The sequence below is a fragment of the Bufo gargarizans genome, chromosome 7 (genome assembly GCF_014858855.1).
Source record: "Bufo gargarizans isolate SCDJY-AF-19 chromosome 7, ASM1485885v1, whole genome shotgun sequence".
NCBI classification, from domain to species: domain Eukaryota; kingdom Metazoa; phylum Chordata; class Amphibia; order Anura; family Bufonidae; genus Bufo; species Bufo gargarizans.
Window position 1 is genome coordinate 127312274 of NC_058086.1, and position 23769 is coordinate 127336042.

Sequence of the window (23769 nt, forward strand, 5' to 3'; positions counted from 1 at the left end):
ACAGGAGTTGTGGCGGGGTATTGAACAACAGACCGACGAGTGGTTGCTGCCGGTGAGCCTCAAGCCCGGCCTGGTGGTGTGTGATAATGGGCGAAATCTCGTTGCAGCTCTGGGACTAGCCAATTTGACGCACATCCCTTGCTTGGCGCATGTGCTGAATTTGGTGGTGCAGAAGTTCATTCACAACTACCCCGACATGTCAGAGCTGCTGCATAAAGTGCGGGCCGTCTGTTCGCGCTTCCGGCGTTCACATCCTGCCGCTGCTCGCCTGTCTGCGCTACAGCGTAACTTCGGCCTTCCCGCTCACCGCCTCATATGCGACGTGCCCACCAGGTGGAACTCCACCTTGCACATGCTGGACAGACTGTGCGAGCAGCAGCAGGCCATAGTGGAGTTTCAGCTGCAGCACGCACGGGTCAGTCGCACTACAGAACAGCACCACTTCACCACCAATGACTGGGCCTCCATGCGAGACCTGTGTGCCCTGTTGCGCTGTTTCGAGTACTCCACCAACATGGCCAGTGGCGATGACACCGTTATCAGCGTTACAATACCACTTCTATGTCTCCTTGAGAAAACACTTAGGGCGATGATGGAACAGGAGGTGGCCCAGGAGGAGGAGGAGGAGGATGAGGAAGAGGGGTCATTTTTAGCACTTTCAGGCCAGTCTCTTCGAAGTGACTCAGAGGGAGGTTTTTTGCAACAGCAGAGGCCAGGTACAAATGTGGCCAGCCAGGGCCCACTACTGGAGGACGAGGAGGACGAGGATGAGGAGGAGGTGGAGGAGGATGAGGATGAAGCATGGTCACAGCGGGGTGGCACCCAACGCAGCTCGGGTCCATCACTGGTGCGTGGCTGGGGGGAAAGGCAGGACGATGACGATACGCCTCCCACAGAGGACAGCTTGTCCTTACCCCTGGGCAGCCTGGCACACATGAGCGACTACATGCTGCAGTGCCTGCGCAACGACAGCAGAGTTGCCCACATTTTAACCTGTGCGGACTACTGGGTTGCCACCCTGCTGGATCCACGCTACAAAGACAATGTGCCCACCTTACTTCCTGCACTGGAGCGTGATAGGAAGATGCGCGAGTACAAGCGCACGTTGGTAGACGCGCTACTGAGAGCATTCCCAAATGTCACAGGGGAACAAGTGGAAGCCCAAGGCCAAGGCAGAGGAGGAGCAAGAGGTCGCCAAGGCAGCTGTGTCACGGCCAGCTCCTCTGAGGGCAGGGTTAGCATGGCAGAGATGTGGAAAACTTTTGTCAACACGCCACAGCTAACTGCACCACCACCTGATACGCAACGTGTTAGCAGGAGGCAACATTTCACTAACATGGTGGAACAGTACGTGTGCACACCCCTCCACGTACTGACTGATGGTTCGGCCCCATTCAACTTCTGGGTCTCTAAATTGTCCACGTGGCCAGAGCTAGCCTTTTATGCCTTGGAGGTGCTGGCCTGCCCGGCAGCCAGCGTTTTGTCTGAACGTGTATTCAGCACGGCAGGGGGCGTCATTACAGACAAACGCAGCCGCCTGTCTACAGCCAATGTGGACAAGCTGACGTTCATAAAAATGAACCAGGCATGGATCCCACAGGACCTGTCCGTCCCTTGTCCAGATTAGACATTAACTACCTCCCCATAACCATATATTATTGGACTCCAGGGCACTTCCTCATTCAATCCTATTTTTATTTTCATTTTACCATTATATTGCGATGCTACCCAAAGTTGAATGAACCTCTCCTCTGCCTGTGTGCTAGGCCTAAATATATGCCAATGGACTGTTGCAGTGGTGGCTGACATGAAGCCTGATTCTCTGCTATGACATGCAGACTAATTCTCTGCTGACATGAAGCCAGATTGTCTGTTACGGGACCTCTCTCCTCTGCCTGGGTGCTGGGCCTAAATTTATGACAATGGACTGTTGCAGTGGTGGCTGACGTGAAGCCTGATTCTCTGCTATGACATGCAGACTGATTCTCTGCTGACATGAAGCCAGATCGTCTGTTACGGGACCTCTCTGCTCTGCCTGTGTGCTAGGCCTAAATATATGCCAATGGACTGTTGCAGTGGTGGGTGACGTGAAGCCTCATTCTCTGCTATGACATGCAGACTGATTCTCTGCTGACATGAAGCCAGATTGTCTGTTACGGGACCTCTCTGCTCTGCCTGTGTGCTAGGCCTAAATATATGCCAATGGACTGTTGCAGTGGTGGGTGACGTGAAGCCTCATTCTCTGCTATGACATGCAGACTGATTCTCTGCTGTCATGAAGCCAGATTGTCTGTTACGGGACCTCTCTGCTCTGCCTGTGTGCTAGGCCTAAATATATGCCAATGGACTGTTGCAGTGGTGGGTGACGTGAAGCCTCATTCTCTGCTATGACATGCAGACTGATTCTCTGCTGACATGAAGCCAGATTGTCTGTTACGGGACCTCTCTGCTCTGCCTGTGTGCTAGGCCTAAATATATGCCAATGGACTGTTGCAGTGGTGGGTGACGTGAAGCCTCATTCTCTGCTATGACATGCAGACTGATTCTCTGCTGTCATGAAGCCAGATTGTCTGTTACGGGACCTCTCTGCTCTGCCTGTGTGCTAGGCCTAAATATATGCCAATGGACTGTTGCAGTGGTGGGTGACGTGAAGCCTCATTCTCTGCTATGACATGCAGACTAATTCTCTGCTGACATGAAGACAGATTCTCTGTTACGGGACCTCTCTCCTCTGCCTGTGTGTGTGCTGGGCCTAAATATATGCCAATGGACTGTTGCAGTGGTGGCTGACGTGAAGCCTCATTCTCTGCTATGACATGCAGACTGATTCTCTGCTGACATGAAGCCAGATTCTCTGTTACGGGACCTCTCTCCTCTGCCTGTGTGTGTGCTGGGCCTAAATATATGCCAATGGACTGTTGCAGTGGTGGCTGACGTGAAGCCTCATTCTCTGCTATGACATGCAGACTGATTCTCTGCTGACATGAAGCCAGATTCTCTGTTACGGGACCTCTCTCCTCTGCCTGTGTGTGTGCTGGGCCTAAATATATGCCAATGGACTGTTGCAGTGGTGGCTGACGTGAAGCCTCATTCTCTGCTATGACATGCAGACTGATTCTCTGCTGACATGAAGCCAGATTCTCTGTTACGGGACCTCTCTCCTCTGCCTGTGTGTGTGCTGGGCCTAAATATATGCCAATGGACTGTTGCAGTGGTGGCTGACGTGAAGCCTCATTCTCTGCTATGACATGCAGACTGATTCTCTGCTGACATGAAGCCAGATTCTCTGTTACGGGACCTCTCTCCTCTGCCTGTGTGCTAGGCCTAAATATATGCCAATGGACTGTTGCAGTGGTGGCTGACGTGAAGCCTCATTCTCTGCTATGACATGCAGACTAATTCTCTGCTGACATGAAGACAGATTCTCTGTTACGGGACCTCTCTCCTCTGCCTGGGTGCCGGGGCCTAAATATCTGAGAATGGACTGTTCCAGTGGTGGGTGACGGGAAGCCAGATTCTCTGCTATGGAACCTCTCTCCAATTGATTTTGGTTAATTTTTATTTATTTAATTTTTATTTTAATTAATTTCCCTATCCACATTTGTTTGCAGGGGATTTACCTACATGTTGCTGCCTTTTGCAGCCCTCTAGCCCTTTCCTGGGCTGTTTTACAGCCGTTTTAGTGCCGAAAAGTTCGGGTCCCCATTGACTTCAATGGGGTTCGGGTTCGGGACGAAGTTCGGATCGGGTTCGGATCCCGAACCCGAACATTTCCGGGATGTTCGGCCGAACTTCTCGAACCCGAACATCCAGGTGTTCGCTCAACTCTAGTGCTGACTTCTTCCTCAGTGGTGACCTGGCTCCCCCTAAACCACCTTTTTTATACCATCTTTGTTAATTGGTTCCAGATGTCCCAAAGATCAGTCCTGGATCACAATCCAGGTACCATAGTGGCAAAATCTGGTCTGGATTATTACAATGTGCTATACTTCAATGATAAAATTGAATATTTTAATGATAAAGTAAATTCAATCAGAGATATAGCTCCCACATTTCTTCCATAAGTATAATACATCGAAATCTTGCTATTTTTGAAAAAAACGCATATGCGGTAATGATGCGGTTTCCATGCGTTGTCAGAACTATTGAGTATGAATAAAGTCCATAATTATAAGGCCTATATAAGTGTATGGACATGAGCCTAAGGGACAACCATTTTGTCTTATTTTAAGGCAGAGTGAATTCAGGATTTTTTTTTTTACTCTGAAATTGCTAACCTAAGGTTTACGATATATACCAAAGTGTTTACCTAAGTCTGTTTTGTGAGAAGGAGATGTCCCAAGGTCTAATGAAATGTGATGGCCTAGATAAGACAATGTATTTGAATTCTGATGATTTTAGTAAATAGAAAGACTCTAATCTTTCTTTGTGATTTTTATATTAATCAATATAGGAGTAGATTGATTTTATATAATCAATTTTAATAGGTGTGCTGAATATATATCTGTTCACATCTGGTCCCATCTTGGTGAGTGCTTGATCATAGGTGTCTAGCCATGGCTATGTGCTGCCAATGTTAAGCTATTTTGCCTAGTCTATTTTCGCTGATTTACTGGTACACTGTTTACATTTAGCATGATCTATGTCCTTTGTACCATATATCATGCACTATAGCCATGGCTGTTTGACCATTTTTTGATCTTCACTCACCTTCTACCATCATTTACTTACCTGGTCTGCATCTATGGGTTGGTCATTGTACCATTTATCAGCAATTGTTTTTTCCCATATCTGCAGTAACCTTATTGATAGACTATAATATGTTGTGACCAGTGTGTCCATCCAGGATGGCGCTCGTTTTCTTTTTCCCTGCTCCCTTACCTTATTCTTGGCATTTACTATGTGTATTTTTATCATGAATTTAATAAAAGCGTATATTTTTCTAACCAATGGTACTCTAAGCTCTTTTCTCTTGTTTTCTGCCGTCATGCTCGGAGCTTGTACCGAGTCATTTCTCTTTAGGTGTCCCCCTTTATCTGTTTATTTCACGGGCATTGTCCCTGTTATATATATTGGGGGATCTCTGGGGTCTTCTTCTCTTTCTGTGCTGAATATATAGTATATATATAAGAGTATAGTCCTCATAGATATATTCAATTGTAAGATTAGAAATGAGGTATAAACTCCTCTGTCATGTTTAGAATCTGTCTCAGTGGAACACACAAATTAATTATTTCTTTCCTGGAATGGGAAAATGTGGACACAGGTGATCATGAACAAACCCTGTCTCATCCAAGAACAATGAATTGAGATAGCCATATTTATTTTGATTTAATCAAGTCTGGTCAAAAGACTTAAGGATACACAAGTTAGTTGACCAAGTATAAAACTCATTGTCTCTTTAAGATCTTCTCAAGGTTTGTCTGAAACCTTAGATTACATGTTAGTGCTACTATATGAATAAGAGAAATAAATGAATGCTTCGATTTTTTTTTGTATGGAATACTAGTGCCATCTAGTGTTAGGGTAACAAAGATCTAGGGTATATTTTTCCCTAGAGGATGGTTCTATTAATTATAAAGTGAGGTCACTAGTTAATGATAAAACTTGGCCAAGCCCTTTCTAAGATAGGATAAAAAGATGGTATGGGCTGACAGAAGGGATCGATCTGACTCTCTCTCTGAACATCATCTTGACCATCTTGCCAGTCATTGGAGGCAGCCATCTTAGAACCATTGAAACTGATTTCTGCTAGCTGACATTTTGGTATAGTATAGCCTTACCTATATTTTATAGGATAATTAATTAATATAATACATATCTATAGATATATTCAATTAACCATACTTTGTGTATAGTATCTGTTTTGGAATAAGATTGGGGTGTACCTGCAGCATCATCCTGAAAATTAATCCAATACAGGGAGATTAAAAATATACTAGTGAAAACACGGTATTATCTCCAAGGAACTGAATTCAGTTCTAGACCAGTATGGTTGATAATATATATATATTTATATAGATAAAAGATAAACCAGATTTGGGTTTAATTGGACATTTGTCGGCTGAGAGAAATCAAGTATTAAATTGACTTTTAATATAAGTGAGGGGTATTATTATAAGAAGGCATAATTGTGTATATATATATATGTTCTCAATTATTTTTGTCTTTACCACTATTTTGCATATCATTGATTGAATTTTATTACCGCCAATTTTATTATATATATTATTTTGCACTATAAATTGTATTAATAAATTACATATATATTTTGTCTATAACTGGGTTTTGTCTTCAATTCAACGCAGATCACGAGCTTGTTTTAGCTTGATATTTATGATAATAAGTTAAAATCTCCTTTATTACCGATTTTAATTTATTCACATAAATCATATAGACTGTCAATCGGAGACAGCATAAATATTCCGACAGCGTTTTTTTAGAGTCGATGCGTTTTTTTTCAGAAAAGCTGCTGAAATTACATCCTTAATCATTTGCATGAGGGATTTGGTGTTATTTGCTTCCTTTCTCTCGTTATGCACAATAACATGAATTAAAATGTATAAATGAATATAAAAATATTTAATTGGTAAAAAATATAATAAATAAATGCACCTTCGCATATTTTTTACATCCAAAAGTAGATGAATCAAACTGACTCAGTCCAACATGGAGGACTGTTGTCAGATTGGATGAACATGAGATTGTGGCTGAATAGGCGGTGGGTGCCGTCCACCAAGACACGGTCCGATGTACGTAATTAATATACCATCTGACCATGTGTCGGTGGAAGGCAACCACCCCAGGTTTTAATCTGCTACAAGAAGCCAAAGATTTCTAACTCTGCATTTAATCCATGTGGTATAAGGGTGTCCAGTTCAAAAATCCATCTTGATTCTATTCTGGACATTTTCTCCACATGGTTACCTCCTCTCCAATCCACTTCCACTTTCTCTATCGCTGCAAAACATAGATCTGTTTGTTGACCGTGATGTTCTTTAAAATGTTTTGACAGTGGGTGGTCCATGTGGCCTTTCCTGATATTATTGAGATGTTCTGCAATCCTTTTTTTTAATGTTCTTTTTGTTCTTCCCACATAGATTTTGTTGCATGGACAACTTATTGTGTAAATAACACTAGTAGTGTTACAAGTGAGGTATTCTTTTATTTTATGTCTGAGTTGGTTAGGATTGCAGAACATCTCAATAATATCAGGAAAGGCCACATGGACCACCCACTGTCAAAACATTTTAAAGAACATCACGGTCAACAAACAGATCTATGTTTTGCAGCGATAGAGAAAGTGGAAGTGGATTGGAGAGGAGGTAACCATGTGGAGAAAATGTCCAGAATATAATCAAGATGGATTTTTGAACTGGACACCCTTATACCACATGGATTAAATGCAGAGTTAGAAATCTTTGGCTTCTTGTAGCAGATTAAAACCTGGGGTGGTTGCCTTTCACCGACACATGGTCAGATGGTATATTAATTACGTACATCGGACCGTGTCTTGGTGGACGGCACCCACCGCCTATTCAGCCACAATCTCATGTTCATCCAATCTGACAACAGTCCTCCATGTTGGACTGAGTCAGTTTGATTCATCTACTTTTGGATGTAAAAAATATGCGAAGGTGCATTTATTTATTATATTTTTTACCAATTAAATATTTTTATATTCATTTATACATTTTAATTCATGTTATTGTGCATAACGAGAGAAAGGAAGCAAATAACACCAAATCCCTCATGCAAATGATTAAGGATGTAATTTCAGCAGCTTTTCTGAAAAAAACGCATCAACTCTAAAAAAACGCATGGAAACCGCATCATTACCGCATATGCGTTTTTTTCAAAAATAGCAAGATTTCGATGTATTATACTTATGGAAGAAATGTGGGAGCTATATCTCTGATTGAATTTACTTTATCATTAAAATATTCAATTTTATCATTGAAGTATAGCACATTGTAATAATCCAGACCAGATTTTGCCACTATGGTACCTGGATTGTGATCCAGGACTGATCTTTGGGACATCTGGAACCAATTAACAAAGATGGTATAAAAAAGGTGGTTTAGGGGGAGCCAGGTCACCACTGAGGAAGAAGTCAGCACCCCTTGGGACTTCGAAACGCGTCTGGGAGGAACCTGGACCCCACATTACCACCATTTTTGGCGTACGCAAGGAGATCTACAGCTACACCTCCCTTACCAACAACCTCCTAAGTGATCAACTCGTCCTACATCAAGCTCGAAAACTCCTCGGAGTGATACACTCTGATTTACAAGCAAGGAGAAATCGAATATTTGGGACGCTGAGGAAACGGTGACTGAACAAACCGTATTGAGAAGTGGAGGTAAGGGATTTAAATAGCTTGAAAAAAGGTGGGACGCCACCTAGAGCTAACAACTTCTGAACTCTAATCCGATAAGTTCCATGAACTGTGATATATGCATATTCGGAATAACTTCTACTATTAAATCCGAAAATCCTGCGACTGCACTACATTAATGATAATCGGTGATTATTTTATACCGAATGAATGGTGACATTCGATCAATTTCTCATTGAAAATTATTGAGCAATAGCACATTCAGTGCTCTAGTGCTGAGAATTTAACTCTCTGGATCCATTTAATCAGATTACAGACAAGTACCCATTTGCTGTCTGATGTGTGTTTATATACACTATAAGTGATTTTTATATTGTCAATTGTGACTTTTATTATTATGTTATTTAATTTCTGTACAAATTACGTACTTTGTATGACATTTTAAGTATTTTATTGCATCAATAAAGCGACTTGTTTTAAGCAAAATTCCCAGATATTGAGTGCCATATCTCCAATATTATTTGAAATCCTTTACTTTCTGGTGTTTGGAGTTCACACCTAGATATTGAGCACCTCTCCATCCTACGGAGTAGTAGAGCCACTCCATTTTTGTAAAAAATTTTTAGTCTCTTATCATCCTATCTTTTATCACCCATATAGTAGCTAAGATAGTGGTCGCTGCATTTTAGGTTGTTATGTCTTTATAACTACATGACCCTCTGTCTATTTACTACTTAACCCATGAGATGGATCCCATGAAGGTAATGGGACACCTATATGATCATTATGCGGGAACCCACAGTGCTGGGAGGAGGGGGGAGCGATCTCCTGAGACAATGGTATGTCTTCCTTCTCTTTTCCTTTACCTACTCCCTCCCTCCTCCTGGTCTAGCCCTTTAAGCTGTGCTGTGAGTGCTCGTACAGGCTTTCTGTACCTCACAGTTTCTCCCCCTCCCTCTTTACTACACTGTCGTTTCATTTATTCTCTCTCACTCCTTCTCCCCCCCACTCTCTGTCCTGCCCTGCCCCCGCCTCCCTGTCCCCGCTTCCTCACCCTACCTTGTAGGAGGCTCTCCTATGAGTATTAACAAGCTCAAATTTGTTCTCTTATTTCCTGTATATAGTTTGTTCGGATGGGTCCTGTGTCCATATGTAATTGCCTTACTGGGATGTGTATCTTTGCTTTGCCATGCAACCACCCATAACTTATGGATCCTTTAAAGGTAACGTCACTTAATGTAAATGGGCTTAATGTCCCTCAAAAGAGAAGTCAGGTCTTCCACATGCTTAGGAGAGAGAGGGCAGACCTTCTGTTCCTACAGGAGACGCACTTCAGGAACAACCATATCCCACAACTTTTCACCAAACACTATACAAAATGGTTCCATAGTTCCTACTCATCAGCCTCTAGAGGTGTTTCCATAGGATTCAGAGCTAACACCCCCTTTCAGCTTCATGCGCAATACATCAACCCTGAAAGTAGATACCTCTTCTTAAAAGGCACTTTATATGGTAGCAAGGTGACCTTGGCTAATGTGTATGCCCCTAATACGGGACAAATACCTTGGCTAATTAAGATATTAAGCTCGCTACGTGATTTCAGAGAAGGGTTACTGATACTAGGAGGAGATCTAAACCTGACTCTTGATCATCCTATGGACTCTACCTCAAAGGTACCTAAACACTCTACTGTACAACTCCGTTCACTACATAAAGCATTAGCTGCACACCAAATTACGGACACTTGGAGACTGTCTCATCCTAGCGACAGGGACTATACGTTCTTCTCAGCTGTACATAGATCCTACCAGAGGTTGGACTATCTTTTTGTCTCTAACCATGTACTAGATAAGATCGAGTCCTCCACCATAGGACAGATCACTGTCTCAGATCACGCTCCTGTCTCTCTAGTGATACGGTTGAAAGGACTACCTCCTAAAGATTGGTCCTGGAGACTGAACGAAACCCTGTTAGAAAACGAAAACGATAGGCGCAAGCTGGAAGAGAAGCTTAAGACCTTTTTTGAACTTAACAGTTCTCCCACTATTGATATGGCTATGATATGGGAAGCCCACAAGGCTTATATTAGGGGTGAACTCATTTCCCTGGGAACCTGGGTACGAAAGCAAAGAGCACTTAAGATTGATTCAATTCTAGCACAAATTTCGGCCCTAGAAAATGTCAACAAGAAAAACCCCTCAGAAACCCACTATAATGACATTATTAAGCTGAGATGCCAACTGAAAGATCTGTTAAACATTAAATCGGCCAAAGCCCTCAGATCAGTTAAATATAAGTTTTATGTTCACGGTGACAGAGGTTCTAAACTACTTACTCAGATGATCAAGGGTCAAAGAGACAAAGCTTTCATTGCTAGTATTAAATCCGAGAAGGGCCCTCAACTAACTAACACTCCTGCCATAGCGGAAGAGTTTGCTAGGTTCTATTCAGACCTATACAACCTAAATTCCGATGACCCGAACCGTATACTGCGCAAAATGGACTCTTTCCTAGAAGAAATAAAGCTCCCTAGCGACTGAGGAAAAAAATATGTTGCTTTCCCCAGTGACAGTAAAAGAAATACTGGATATTTTAGCGAGCATCCCCTCAGGGAAATGCCCTGGACCTGACGGCCTACCCATGGTTTATTATAAAAAAAATTAAAAGCACTCTTGCCCCTAAACTAGTAAATTTATGCAATTCCCTCCTAAACGGAAAATCCCTCCCTCCTCAATCTTTAATCACTCACATAACAGTTATTCCCAAAGAAGGAAAAGAACCCACCAAGTGTAGTAGCTACAGACCAATATCCCTGCTCAACGTTGACGTTAAAATATGGGCTAAGCTTCTAAGTCACAGATTGGCTAAGCTACTTCCTAAACTCATAGGCGAGGAGCAAGTGGGGAAGGCAAACATAACGTGAGTAGGGTCCTACATGCCATTTATTATGCTAAACATCACAACGTCCCATTGACCCTGTTAGGTACAGATGCTGAAAAAGCGTTTGACAGGGTCAATTGGGCTTACATGGAACGAACGCTACGTCACTTTGACTTCCCGCCCCTGTTCATATCAGCCTTTTTCTCACTATACTCACACCCCTCAGCAAGAGTTTTGGTGAATGGTACATTATCCCCCCATTTAAAATCTCCAATGGGACGAGACAGGGCTGCCCTCTCTCACCAGCATTATTTATATTAACCCTGGAACTGCTACTCTGTTCTCCTATGGACTCTACCTCAAAGGTACCTAAACACTCTACTGTACAACTCCGTTCACTACATAAAGCATTAGCTGCACACCAAATTACGGACACTTGGAGACTGTCTCATCCTAGCGACAGGGACTATACGTTCTTCTCAGCTGTACATAGATCCTACCAGAGGTTGGACTATCTTTTTGTCTCTAACCATGTACTAGATAAGATCGAGTCCTCCACCATAGGACAGATCACTGTCTCAGATCACGCTCCTGTCTCTCTAGTGATACGGTTGAAAGGACTACCTCCTAAAGATTGGTCCTGGAGACTGAACGAAACCCTGTTAGAAAACGAAAACGATAGGCGCAAGCTGGAAGAGAAGCTTAAGACCTTTTTTGAACTTAACAGTTCTCCCACTATTGATATGGCTATGATATGGGAAGCCCACAAGGCTTATATTAGGGGTGAACTCATTTCCCTGGGAACCTGGGTACGAAAGCAAAGAGCACTTAAGATTGATTCAATTCTAGCACAAATTTCGGCCCTAGAAAATGTCAACAAGAAAAACCCCTCAGAAACCCACTATAATGACATTATTAAGCTGAGATGCCAACTGAAAGATCTGTTAAACATTAAATCGGCCAAAGCCCTCAGATCAGTTAAATATAAGTTTTATGTTCACGGTGACAGAGGTTCTAAACTACTTACTCAGATGATCAAGGGTCAAAGAGACAAAGCTTTCATTGCTAGTATTAAATCCGAGAAGGGCCCTCAACTAACTAACACTCCTGCCATAGCGGAAGAGTTTGCTAGGTTCTATTCAGACCTATACAACCTAAATTCCGATGACCCGAACCGTATACTGCGCAAAATGGACTCTTTCCTAGAAGAAATAAAGCTCCCTAGCGACTGAGGAAAAAAATATGTTGCTTTCCCCAGTGACAGTAAAAGAAATACTGGATATTTTAGCGAGCATCCCCTCAGGGAAATGCCCTGGACCTGACGGCCTACCCATGGTTTATTATAAAAAAAATTAAAAGCACTCTTGCCCCTAAACTAGTAAATTTATGCAATTCCCTCCTAAACGGAAAATCCCTCCCTCCTCAATCTTTAATCACTCACATAACAGTTATTCCCAAAGAAGGAAAAGAACCCACCAAGTGTAGTAGCTACAGACCAATATCCCTGCTCAACGTTGACGTTAAAATATGGGCTAAGCTTCTAAGTCACAGATTGGCTAAGCTACTTCCTAAACTCATAGGCGAGGAGCAAGTGGGGAAGGCAAACATAACGTGAGTAGGGTCCTACATGCCATTTATTATGCTAAACATCACAACGTCCCATTGACCCTGTTAGGTACAGATGCTGAAAAAGCGTTTGACAGGGTCAATTGGGCTTACATGGAACGAACGCTACGTCACTTTGACTTCCCGCCCCTGTTCATATCAGCCTTTTTCTCACTATACTCACACCCCTCAGCAAGAGTTTTGGTGAATGGTACATTATCCCCCCATTTAAAATCTCCAATGGGACGAGACAGGGCTGCCCTCTCTCACCAGCATTATTTATATTAACCCTGGAACTGCTACTCTGTAAATTAAGGACTTCGGAGTCCATAAGAGGGTTGCAGGTAGGAGGCAGAACTCACTCATTAGCAGCTTTTGTGGATGACCTGCTTCTTCTCTTAACAAATCCTAGGGTGGCAATTCCTGAAGTAATTAGGATATTCTCAGAGTTTGGAGAAATCTCCAATTTCAAAGTCAACTATGACAAATCTGAGATACTAAACATTACGGCCCCGCAGACACACATTTCGAGGGTCAAAACAAGTACCTCCTTCCAATGGCCAAAAGATGCTATTAAACACCTGGATATAATGATCCCGGCAAATCCCTCCCATTTATTTAGACTCAACTACACACCCCTATTTAGCAAAATTAAATCCTACCTGGCATCCATTAAACTCCCCTTCCTCTCGTGGTTGGGTAGGAAAAACTTGGTGTCCACATATGCCTTACCACAAATTCTATACACCCTGAGATGTCTACCTATACCGCTGTTGAATAAATTTATGTCTGAATTCCGTGCCTTATTTAGCAAGTTTATATGGTCCAACAAAAGACCTCGACTGGCCCACTCTCTCCTTATTAGAAAACGTAACAAAGGTGGTCTATCCCTACCAGACTTAAAAACATACCTCCATGCTATTCAGCTGTAAAGGTGGGTTGAACTGGCCAGGCCACATAACAAAGCCTTACATGTTGACCTTGAGAAAGCTCTTCTGGGTGACATAGCCCTACATCGACTATGGGTTCACACACCGGCTAAAAAAGATAAAGCCTCTCTTAGCGCCCTAACTCGTTGTATGTTCCAAGTTTGTGGTAAGACCAAGGCTCTATCAATGTCCTCCAACAAACTTTCACCTATAGCTCCTCTATCCGCCCTTCCGTTTTTCCTTAATAAGGAGAAGAGAGACTTTCATAGAGCTTGGTTACATCTAGATGAACTCAAGATTTCTGACCTGACCGGGACCAGAGTCCTTTCGGAATTTCTAACTAAAGCCCAGACCCTAGTACCTAAACATTTGTTGTCTAGACTGGTAGAACTAGATCTCGAATTATGCTGCAAAAAATACAAGAAATTGAGTGAAAACTCGATCAAAGACCCTACTTGGCTTGAAAACTACACCATGTTGCCGGCCTCCCCCCCCACCCCCCCCCCCCCCCCCCCTAAAACCCTTTCAAAGATATATTCTCAACTGTTGCTTGATCTGTCTATAGAGAGACCTTTTTATTTAAGAGCGTGGGAAGGGGAGCTTCAGATTACCCTCTCTGATGAAGATGTTGGGACGATCCTGAAAAACTCACATGGTTTTTCAAGATGTGTTCGCATTCAAGAGAACTCCTTCAAAATTATATCTAGGTGGTACAAGACCCCTGTTTTTCTGCATAGAGCCCATCTCTCTCCATCAGACAGGTGCTGGAGCTGCTTAGAGGATAAAGGCTCCATATCCCACATTTGGTGGTCCTGTAGAAAAATCTCAGACTTCTGGTCTGAAATAGAACGAACCATCAACACAGTCTGCGGATCTAAGATCTCATTAACTCCTGCTCTTGTCTTGCTTTGGCTTCCTCAGGGTGAACTTCGTCCCTCCCCTAGTAGTTTAGCCACACACATGATAGCTGCAGCTAAATATATTATCCCCACCAAATGGCGGAACTCAGATCCTCCTACCATAAAAGAATGGGTGGAGAAAACCCATCAAATTTGCCTTATGGAAGAAATGGTAATTAGGCTCTTCATACTAACACCGAGGAATCTATCTACTTGCCCTCTTCTACGCTTTTGCTTGGCCTGACCTCAATAGGCCATGTTAGAATGGGACCCCAGATTCCCTCTTCACAGGCCAGATATTTGACTCCCATTTACTAGAACATGTACAATCTACCCAGTGTTACCCTAACATATAGTAGGTTGCTCTCATCCCTCACCCACTTCGATAGATGCATATCACATGCGTTCCCAGATTTTCAGATATCCCAAAGGACACATCCGACTATTGATGTATGTTATTGTTGTTTGTTACTGTTTTTAACAGTTCTATCAAATATCAGGTACTAGGCACATAATGCATTAATATATCATTGGTCCAATGCTTGGATATTGGCTTACATGTTACTCTTTCTAAACTGACAGGTTGTTATGCTTCGCTTACGTGCCTATATAGTCTAAACTGTCTTGCACCTTTGATATATGATTTATGCCTACTTGTGTGGGGATTGTCCGCCCAAGTGGTACATCTGCTTTGTATAAGCCTTAATTTATATTGACGCTGAACATGTCATGTTATTTTGTCTATATAATGAAAACTCTTCATAAATAAAGAATTTACAAAAAAAAAGATGAACATACTTCTGGCCAAGTTGCTGGTACTACTGTCTCTCCCTTTCCAGGTGGTTAACTCTGCACCTTTCAGAGAACTGATGGCTTGTGCTGAGCCAAGGTGGAGAGTCCCAAGCCATCATTACTTCTCCAAAATGGCTTTACCAGTACTGCCCATGTAAGTTGAGCAGAAAGTGGGGCAGTTCTCGAGCCTGTCAGTGTATGGTACAGTTCACAGCAGCACCAAAGAGTGGAGCTGTAACTATGGTCAAGGACAATTTCTGCGGCCCACTGGGTAAATGTGGTTTCTGCCTATGCACACCAGCAACTTGGCCAGGTGATGGCAATGCTGCCTCCAAATTTTTAAGTCTATTCCCGCGCTGTTTCCTGAGTCAATGTCCTCCTCTGTCACCAATAACGGGAAGAACATCATGCTGGTGCTGCATCAAGGAGGGCTGCCCTGCATCACGCACATCTTTAATCTGGTTATAAAGCAGTTCCTGAAGTGTTCCAACCAACTGCAAGACACCTTGATAATGGACAGGAAACTGTGCACAGGAAAAGGAAGAGCAGGGGGAGCCGGAGGGTGATGAGGAAGACCAGGCAGATGACCCCGACAAATGACACGTGACATAATGCTGGCAGTTGTAGTTCGACAGTGCGGCTCTGATCCCCTCAGTGAGTATTGAGGAGATCGGGGCCGCGCTGCTGTCTTTCTGTGCCCCGATCTCACCCACCCTTCAGGATGACCGAGAGGGAGAAATAAATATTCAATGCCCCCTCCACACACACACACAATTCATCAGGATGGCTTAGAGGTTTAGTAAATTGTCTGCTGTAACATAGAGCTGACAATCTACTGTAACGGCCAAAATCAGTTGATGTCGGCCGTTTAACCCCTTCCATGTCGCGGTCCGTAGGGACTGCTATATGGAAGGGGTTAACATGGTAGGAAGCCCCGCCTTCTGGTGCTGCGCTGTTATGGCAGCGTCCGGATTATTCAAAACAGAGCGAGGGAGCTCTCTCCTTCCCCCCTCCCATCAGACGCTGCTCTGCTGTGGCAGCGTCTGAAGGTTACCATGGCAACTGTATGCCATACACAGGCATTCAGGCTTGCCATGGTATGTAAGCCTCACAGTGTCCTGCCAGATACAGCAGCACTGCAGTACACTATTCAGTGACACTGAAGTGTATTGTAGAACCATCAGACCCACTGTATTTTCAAGAACAAAGTGGGTCTGAGTCAAAAAAGTTTAAAAAAATTTAAATAAAATAAAAATAGAAAAAAAGCTAACATTTTCCAATATATGCACATTTATAATTGGTTAAAAATTAAGATACCCTAAGCATGCTTGATATCGCCGCATCGTATAAACCAGCTCTATAAAAATATCACCTGACCCAACCCCTCATGTGAATACCGTTAAAATAAATAAATAAAAATGGTGCCAAAATTGCAAATTTTTGGGTCACCTTGCCCCAAAAAGTGTAATAATGAATGATCAAAAAAATCATACCACAGTGCCCGCCCCTTTAACAGTGACCTCCACATTCCTTGCCTCTTTAACAGTGACCTCCACAGTGACCTCCCCTTTAACAGTGACCTTCACAGTGCCCGCCCCTTTAATAATAGTGACCTCCACAGCACCTGCCCCTTTAACAGTGACCACAGCCCTCCTTAGCACCCCACATCTTCTTTTACTTAAAATTGGATCCCCAATTATTTTACTACGCAATCTTGACCCACCAAAACTTTGCAATGGCACAAGGCTTTGTGTTAAGAAGCTACTGGCCAATGTAATTGAAGCCACTATCTTAACAGGAAAAGAAGCGGGTGAAACTGTTATTTTATCCCACTCATTCCAACAGATCTCCCTTTTCAGTTTAAGAGATTGCAAATTCCAGTTAGACTTGCGTTCTCAATCACAATCAACAAGTCACAGGGACAGACTATTACATACTGTGGAGTGGATTTGCAATCATCCTGTTTCTCCCACAGAAAACTTTATGTTGATTGCTCGAGGGTGGGTTCATCCAAGAATTTATTTATTCTAGCTCCTGGAGGTGAAACTAAAAATGTTGTTTGCAAGCAAGTTGTGTGTTAAAGTAAGATTATATTCATTTTGTCAAAAATGTCACATTACAATTTGTATATATTGTACTTATACTATTTAAAACCTATAAAAATGTTTTATTTCATTTACCATTACATCTTCATTTGATTCCTATTCATGTATAATATAAAATTGCAATAAATAAATACCCAAGCAACACCGGGTCATCAGTTAGTTCAACATAAAATTATGAGAGCTTAACCTTTGCAAAGATGAATCAGGTGTGGATAAGGCTATTTTCACACTAGCGGCAGGACGGATCCGACAGACTGTTTACCCTGTCGGATCCGTCCTGCCGCTATTCGCCGTGCCGCCGGACCACCGCTCTGTCCCCATTGACTATAATGGGGATGGGGCGGAGCTCCGCACAGCGCAAGGCCGCCGGACTAAAAGTACTGCATGTCCGCCTTTCACCGCGAACTGCCGTGCTGCGCCGGAGCTCCGCCCCTGTCCCCATTATAGTCAATGGGGACAGAGCGGCGGTCCGGCAGCATGGCGAAATAGCGGCAGGACGGATCCGACAGGGTGAACAGCCTGTCGGATCTGTCCTGCCGCTAGTGTGAAATTAGCCTAAGCCAGGATTTCTACACACAAGATCCTGATGCATCAGACTAGATCATTCAGTGTGTCACACCAAAATATTGTGAAAAATGGCCCAGTAACTTTGGCCACATTCTTCTGCCACTATTCTGATACTTCCACATGCCTGATGCCACACACCTGCTGTCACTGCTGCAATCTTCACCTACTTCCACTTTCTTGTGCTTTTACTGCCACTGCTGTTGCTCCCCACCTTTTTACTCTGTGACCGGTCTATGTTGACTCTTCATGCTGTTGTCACACTTACGACTTTGTGACGAGCACTATGTTGTCTTATCATGCTGTTGTCACCCTCTATAATCTGTGAAGGGGCCAATAGTGTCCCTTTTTGGCTATATTGACATCACCCTTTATTTTACCCTTCTGATCTGTGAGAAGAACCAAGAAATGAAAAACACAATGGATCTTGGCTTTGGAGCATCCATAAGACCTCTGTACACTGTCAATATTTTGCATCAGGATTTGCTCATGATTTAAAAGCCAAAAGCAGGAGTTGGTACAAATACATGCAAATATTCTAACGTGTCATCTTTGTTTTTGTTTTTTGTCTTACCAATACTGATGGAATACTGATGCAAAAAACTGACTAGATATAACCATGTGAGAGAGAGGTTGTTAAAGTCTAGCATGCAGGACATCTTTTCCATCTAAATACAACCAATTTCAGAGGTAAATAGCCAAAACTCATGCAAATTGAGCATGAGGCCTCCTTCCCTTATCGGGGGCACATGGTGTTTAAATACCCTAAAAAGCCACTATGTTCTCCCTCTCTGCTGATAAAGATTGACTTTTCTACCTATTAATTCCATCTATCTACCTAATATACGTTCATCTCACTCCACTGTCCCTAAAATACTGTAATATGGCCGTCTTGTTTCTGTAATTTGTGTCTTCCAGATAAATGACAAACGTATCATCTCACATCACTGGCTGAGCCTACAAATAACAATAAAATGGAAAGCACAGTTTTACACGATTCATGCAATACAATCCGATACAATTCAAAATTATAGATTAATATGGCGGAAGAGATTTTTGTGAAAACGAAATGAATCTGATTAGTTTAGAATGGATTTGCTTATCTTTATCTAAGAACTATAACTTATTAACTTTTCCATCAAGGCAGTTGTGGTTTGGTACTATATTAGGGTACATACAAGTTTTTGAATGGTTTTTATGTCATTTTTGGGTGGTGAGATGACCAATTTTCAGCAATTCCGTCATTGCTTTTTAAATTTTTCCTAGGGTATCGGATAGTAAGATTATTTCTATGTATCAGATTGCTGATGTTGCGCTAACAATTATGTGTAGTTTATTTTATTTTCTCAGTTTTTACCAATAATATGGAATTGTATATGGAGGGAAAAAGTCATTATTTAGCTTTTTTCAATTACACATATTTGGAGGTCTTGGACATATACTTGATTGCTAGTAAAACGCATTAAAATATTTCTGTATGGTAATGTATTTTTCCTGTCTTTGTAAACCACATAGATGACCTGGCTGCTATTGAATACAGCTTTTAAGAGGCTAAATAGCTGGGATAAGAGTTAGCTGTGATCTGGGCCATTGCAGAAAGATCTTGGCTCTGCACTAGAGCCAACTCCTACTGCTAATGTTATGGGTTAAACTCTTTAGCTCATGCTATCCTAGTGCCATACATACAGTATATGGTCCTAGGCTTTAGGTACCAGTACCCTGCAGTATACATGTACATGAAAATGTGTTATGGGTTTAAACAATGCACTAGGAAGCTATCATCATGCCACTGTGGTTAGAATTGTACTTACTTCTGCACACTGGTATATTAATCCAATTTGTGTTGTCACATTGTGCTTCTCCTGATCTTTCCAGGGAATAACCAGAATTGCACTCATAAGTAATTTTTTCACCAGATGCATAACTAGATTTAGTTTCTCCTTTAGGTTTGGAATTCAGAACTTTAGGTGGCGATTTACAAGATGTTGCTAAAATCAAAAATAAAAGGAAATAATTATGTAAAATAGACACAATACACTACTTGCTGTCAAATGTTTGATTACTTACAACTGGCTAGAACTAGTCATTAAAATAAACCTTGTCCCAAGGCGCAGTTTGGTTCAGATATGTGTTTTTATAAAGTAACAAAATTTATCATGTTGGTTAATTAAAAAAGTTACATAAAATGTGCTGTAATTACAGAATATATACAGAATATTAATTTTGGAGTCAGAGTTTGTGGTTTTAAAAATGTTACATATTTAAATGCAGGACTGTCCACCTAAACGTCTTCAGATTACAGTGCAAGACGTTTACAATCACCTTTGGTTACAATTAGAGATGAGCAAATCAAATCCCATGAAAAGGAATTCAATCCGAATTTCAGAAATTATTAGATTAATCCTGAAATTCAAACTTATTGCCTGCATTTTTTAATGTTAATTTCACACTTTGTACACTCAGATGCGGTGCTATAGCAGATCCCTCTCTTTGCACCCACTACTTACAAAAAAATGCACTTTGTGGTGAAGTAAAAACAAATTTGGTATTCGGTGAATCAGCCAAATCGATTTTTCAAGAAATTTGCTCATCTCTAGTTACAATATTTGCAAAATTCAAAATACTGAGCATCGGTACCAGAATGCAGAGAGCATCACAGCCAGGGAGCGTCACAGCCAGAGGGAAAAAAAAGCTCACCTTCTCCCTGGTTGTGATGCTCTCCGCTGTGATAGGATCACGGCACAGCCAGGGATAAGGAGACGTCCATTGAGAAACCCTGGTGTCTCCTCCTTCCTGTACCAATGCTCAGTATTAACATACTGAGCAGGAACATTGCAGGGGGCACAGCGGGACATAGGAGCGATATAAAATAAAAACAGGCAGGGTGGGCGCAAGGAAAGGTATTTATATAAACGAGTAAAAAAAAATGAAAGGTCCTCTCTAAAGGGGTTGTGTAGGCCGTATATAGATAATCTATCATCAAGACAGGTCATCATTATCTGATCGGCCCCCGCCGATTATCTGTTTGAAGAGGAGGCGGCATTCCATGCAAGAGCTTCTTCCTCTGCTAATCATCTCAAAAGTGCAGTGTAATTACAAGTAATTATACTAAGCCACCGCTGGAAGGGAGATCATGATCAGTGTGATGAAAAGGAAGTAGCACTTGCTTGAAGTGCCGACTCCTGCTCATAGGCAGGATGCCGGGTGTGAGACCCCTGCTGATCAGATGTTGATGACCTATCCTGATAGGTCATCAATATAAACTGCCTACACAACCACTATATTAACTGAAGAAATGTTCATTAAAGAGAAAGATGCTACTCTGGGCATTGCACACTACTCACAAAAAGTAAGGGATATTTGGCTTGTGGGTGAAATTTCAGGATAAAAATAAAATGCACTCTAACCTTTACAGGTGACCTTCTCTAAACTTTTGAATGCACATGTCCAATTGATCAATGTTTCAGTACTTTTTGCACAACTTGATGTTCTCCAACAAGGAACTTAACAGCAAAATTCATAACAGGTGTTTGATACATGAATCACCCAATAATTTCCTGCATCAATTAGAATTGGTATTTAAACAGATGGAAGTTACTGAGCTTAAAGTGTCAGAGTGTCAGCATGTTGCATTAGAGATACAGAGAGACTGAAAGAGTCACATAAAAACATAGTCCTTTGGCCACATCCCACACTGATGACCACTTCATTGTGAACAATGCCCTGCGGAACCGGATGATGAATGCAACACAACTCCAGGCACATTTAAGGAAGGTGAGAGGTATCCAAGTGTCACGTCAGACCATTTGAAACCATTTACATCTGTGCTAGATGACCTGAAAAGGTACCTGACCACAGGCGTCATTGTCTTGCATGGGCCAGGGAGCATCTACGCTAGACGAGGGACCAGTGGGCCTCAGTGATGAAAGTAGATTCACACTGAGCAGAAATGATGGAGATGTCAAGGAGAGCATCAGCCAGTTTGCCTTTGGTGAAGGTGGTGTTACAGTGTAGGCCAGTGGCATAACTACCGGGGAAGTGTGACAGTTTATTTTCAAGTTAGTTAAATATTGTGTTCAGGGCCCCTTCACAGCAGCAGCCACTAATGTGATCTAATCTTACTGTCTGCTAAAGTCTCCTGGTGTGTTTGGGATTCGAACCCACAACCTCCAAAGTATCAGCGGCAAAGCATTAACCCACACAGCCATAAAGGCTGCATTACAACTGACTGAAAATAAATATTCCAAATAAAAAATCCAAGTGCAAATGTATGCAAATACAGATGACTAAATATATAAATATAATAATATAATAATAATAATAATTATGAGCTGACAGTGTCCAAGTCTTCAACCCCCGTGTGAAAATAAAAAAATATAAAAAAGTGTCTTTGGAGACTAAATATTGGCAATAGGCAGTCCGTTTCTTGGTTGCTGATAACACCAAGACTCAGTATTCCGCTAAAGTGATGCAGCTTTCCTAGAGTGCGCTTGAAAATTTCGATATTAATTTGCACACTTCCTAGGAGTAGGCTGGATATCACAGAGTTAGTCCGGCAGATTGCCGTAAAGGCCGTGCAATGTCAGTACGGTAAGATGGTTTTGCGGCAGCCAGTACAATTGAAGCAATGTTAATTGTAATTTCTTACTTACAGTCCTGCTGTCCACCGTGGCGTCCCACGTGGTGTAGGTTTTTGAAGTAAGTTGGCCTGGCAGCCGAATGAGAAGACTGTGTGTTCCGGTCTTATAATCTCGTGCTCTCAGCTGTGAATGCAGGTGCTGGCTCTATCACGCTGTGAATGCACTTTGGGTTATCTAGGTTAAAGTGTATATTCCACCTGTGATTCAGTCACATCCAAAGGTAACTGCACGATATCCAAAAAGTCCGAGGCTCCCTTACTTCTCCTTGTAAGCGCTTACTTGATCCAGCCAAATATGACAGATTATCGCAGTTTAAAGTTAGCCGGTTATAGTCTGCTCCAATTCCTCCACGCCAGACGCGTTTCGAAGGTTATCCTCCTTCTTCCTCAGTGGCTATATTGGAACTGACTCACTAGCCGGCTATTTATACAGATTGCCTCTCAAAAAGCTCTCTGGCAAATCCGAAATGGATCCGAGAAGACTGCATTTCACAAATATAGTTTCCTATATGTTGTGGTATTGGTGCGGTTCATCTGCGGTTTTCTGTGCACTCATGCGTTTTTTGTACCATATGATCTTGAGTTCATCAGAAACATTCCCCATATAGAATTATTGTTATAACTGGTTGCATTTTCATCTTACATAGATAATTACAACAGATGCCACAGAACCTCACTCAATGGTACAAATTCTCGGCCGCACATTTATACTCAATAACTAAAATGTATAAACATATAATAGACTTTTTTGTGAAACAGTCTCATAGGTATTTGAGCAAATCCACTCTGATTTCTCCATCGGCAAGTCTATACATATGTATTGTAATTGGTATATATTAAAAATTTCATGTTTAAAAATTAATTTAATTAATATTAATTAAAAAATATTAAATAGGGCATCTAACCTATCTTAATATAAAATATATGCATTTATATAAAAGTAAATAAAATATATATAAAATACCAGAAATAAAAAGGGCTTATCTTTGAATATTCTAGGAAGTATTACTACCTCTAT

The 23769-nt window shown here is 41.9% G+C and overlaps 1 protein-coding gene across 2 annotated transcripts in view; it reads right to left on the bottom strand.

Annotated features, from left to right (window-relative positions):
- Positions 1 to 23769, bottom strand: part of LOC122943123 (complement factor H-related protein 1-like) — a 363452-nt gene that overhangs the window by 243875 nt on the left and 95808 nt on the right. For both annotated transcript variants that reach the window (XM_044300591.1, XM_044300590.1), the window contains exon 4: positions 19924 to 20100. In XM_044300591.1, the coding sequence (XP_044156526.1) occupies positions 19924 to 20100 (177 nt within the window). The remainder of the gene's footprint in view (positions 1 to 19923; positions 20101 to 23769) is intronic.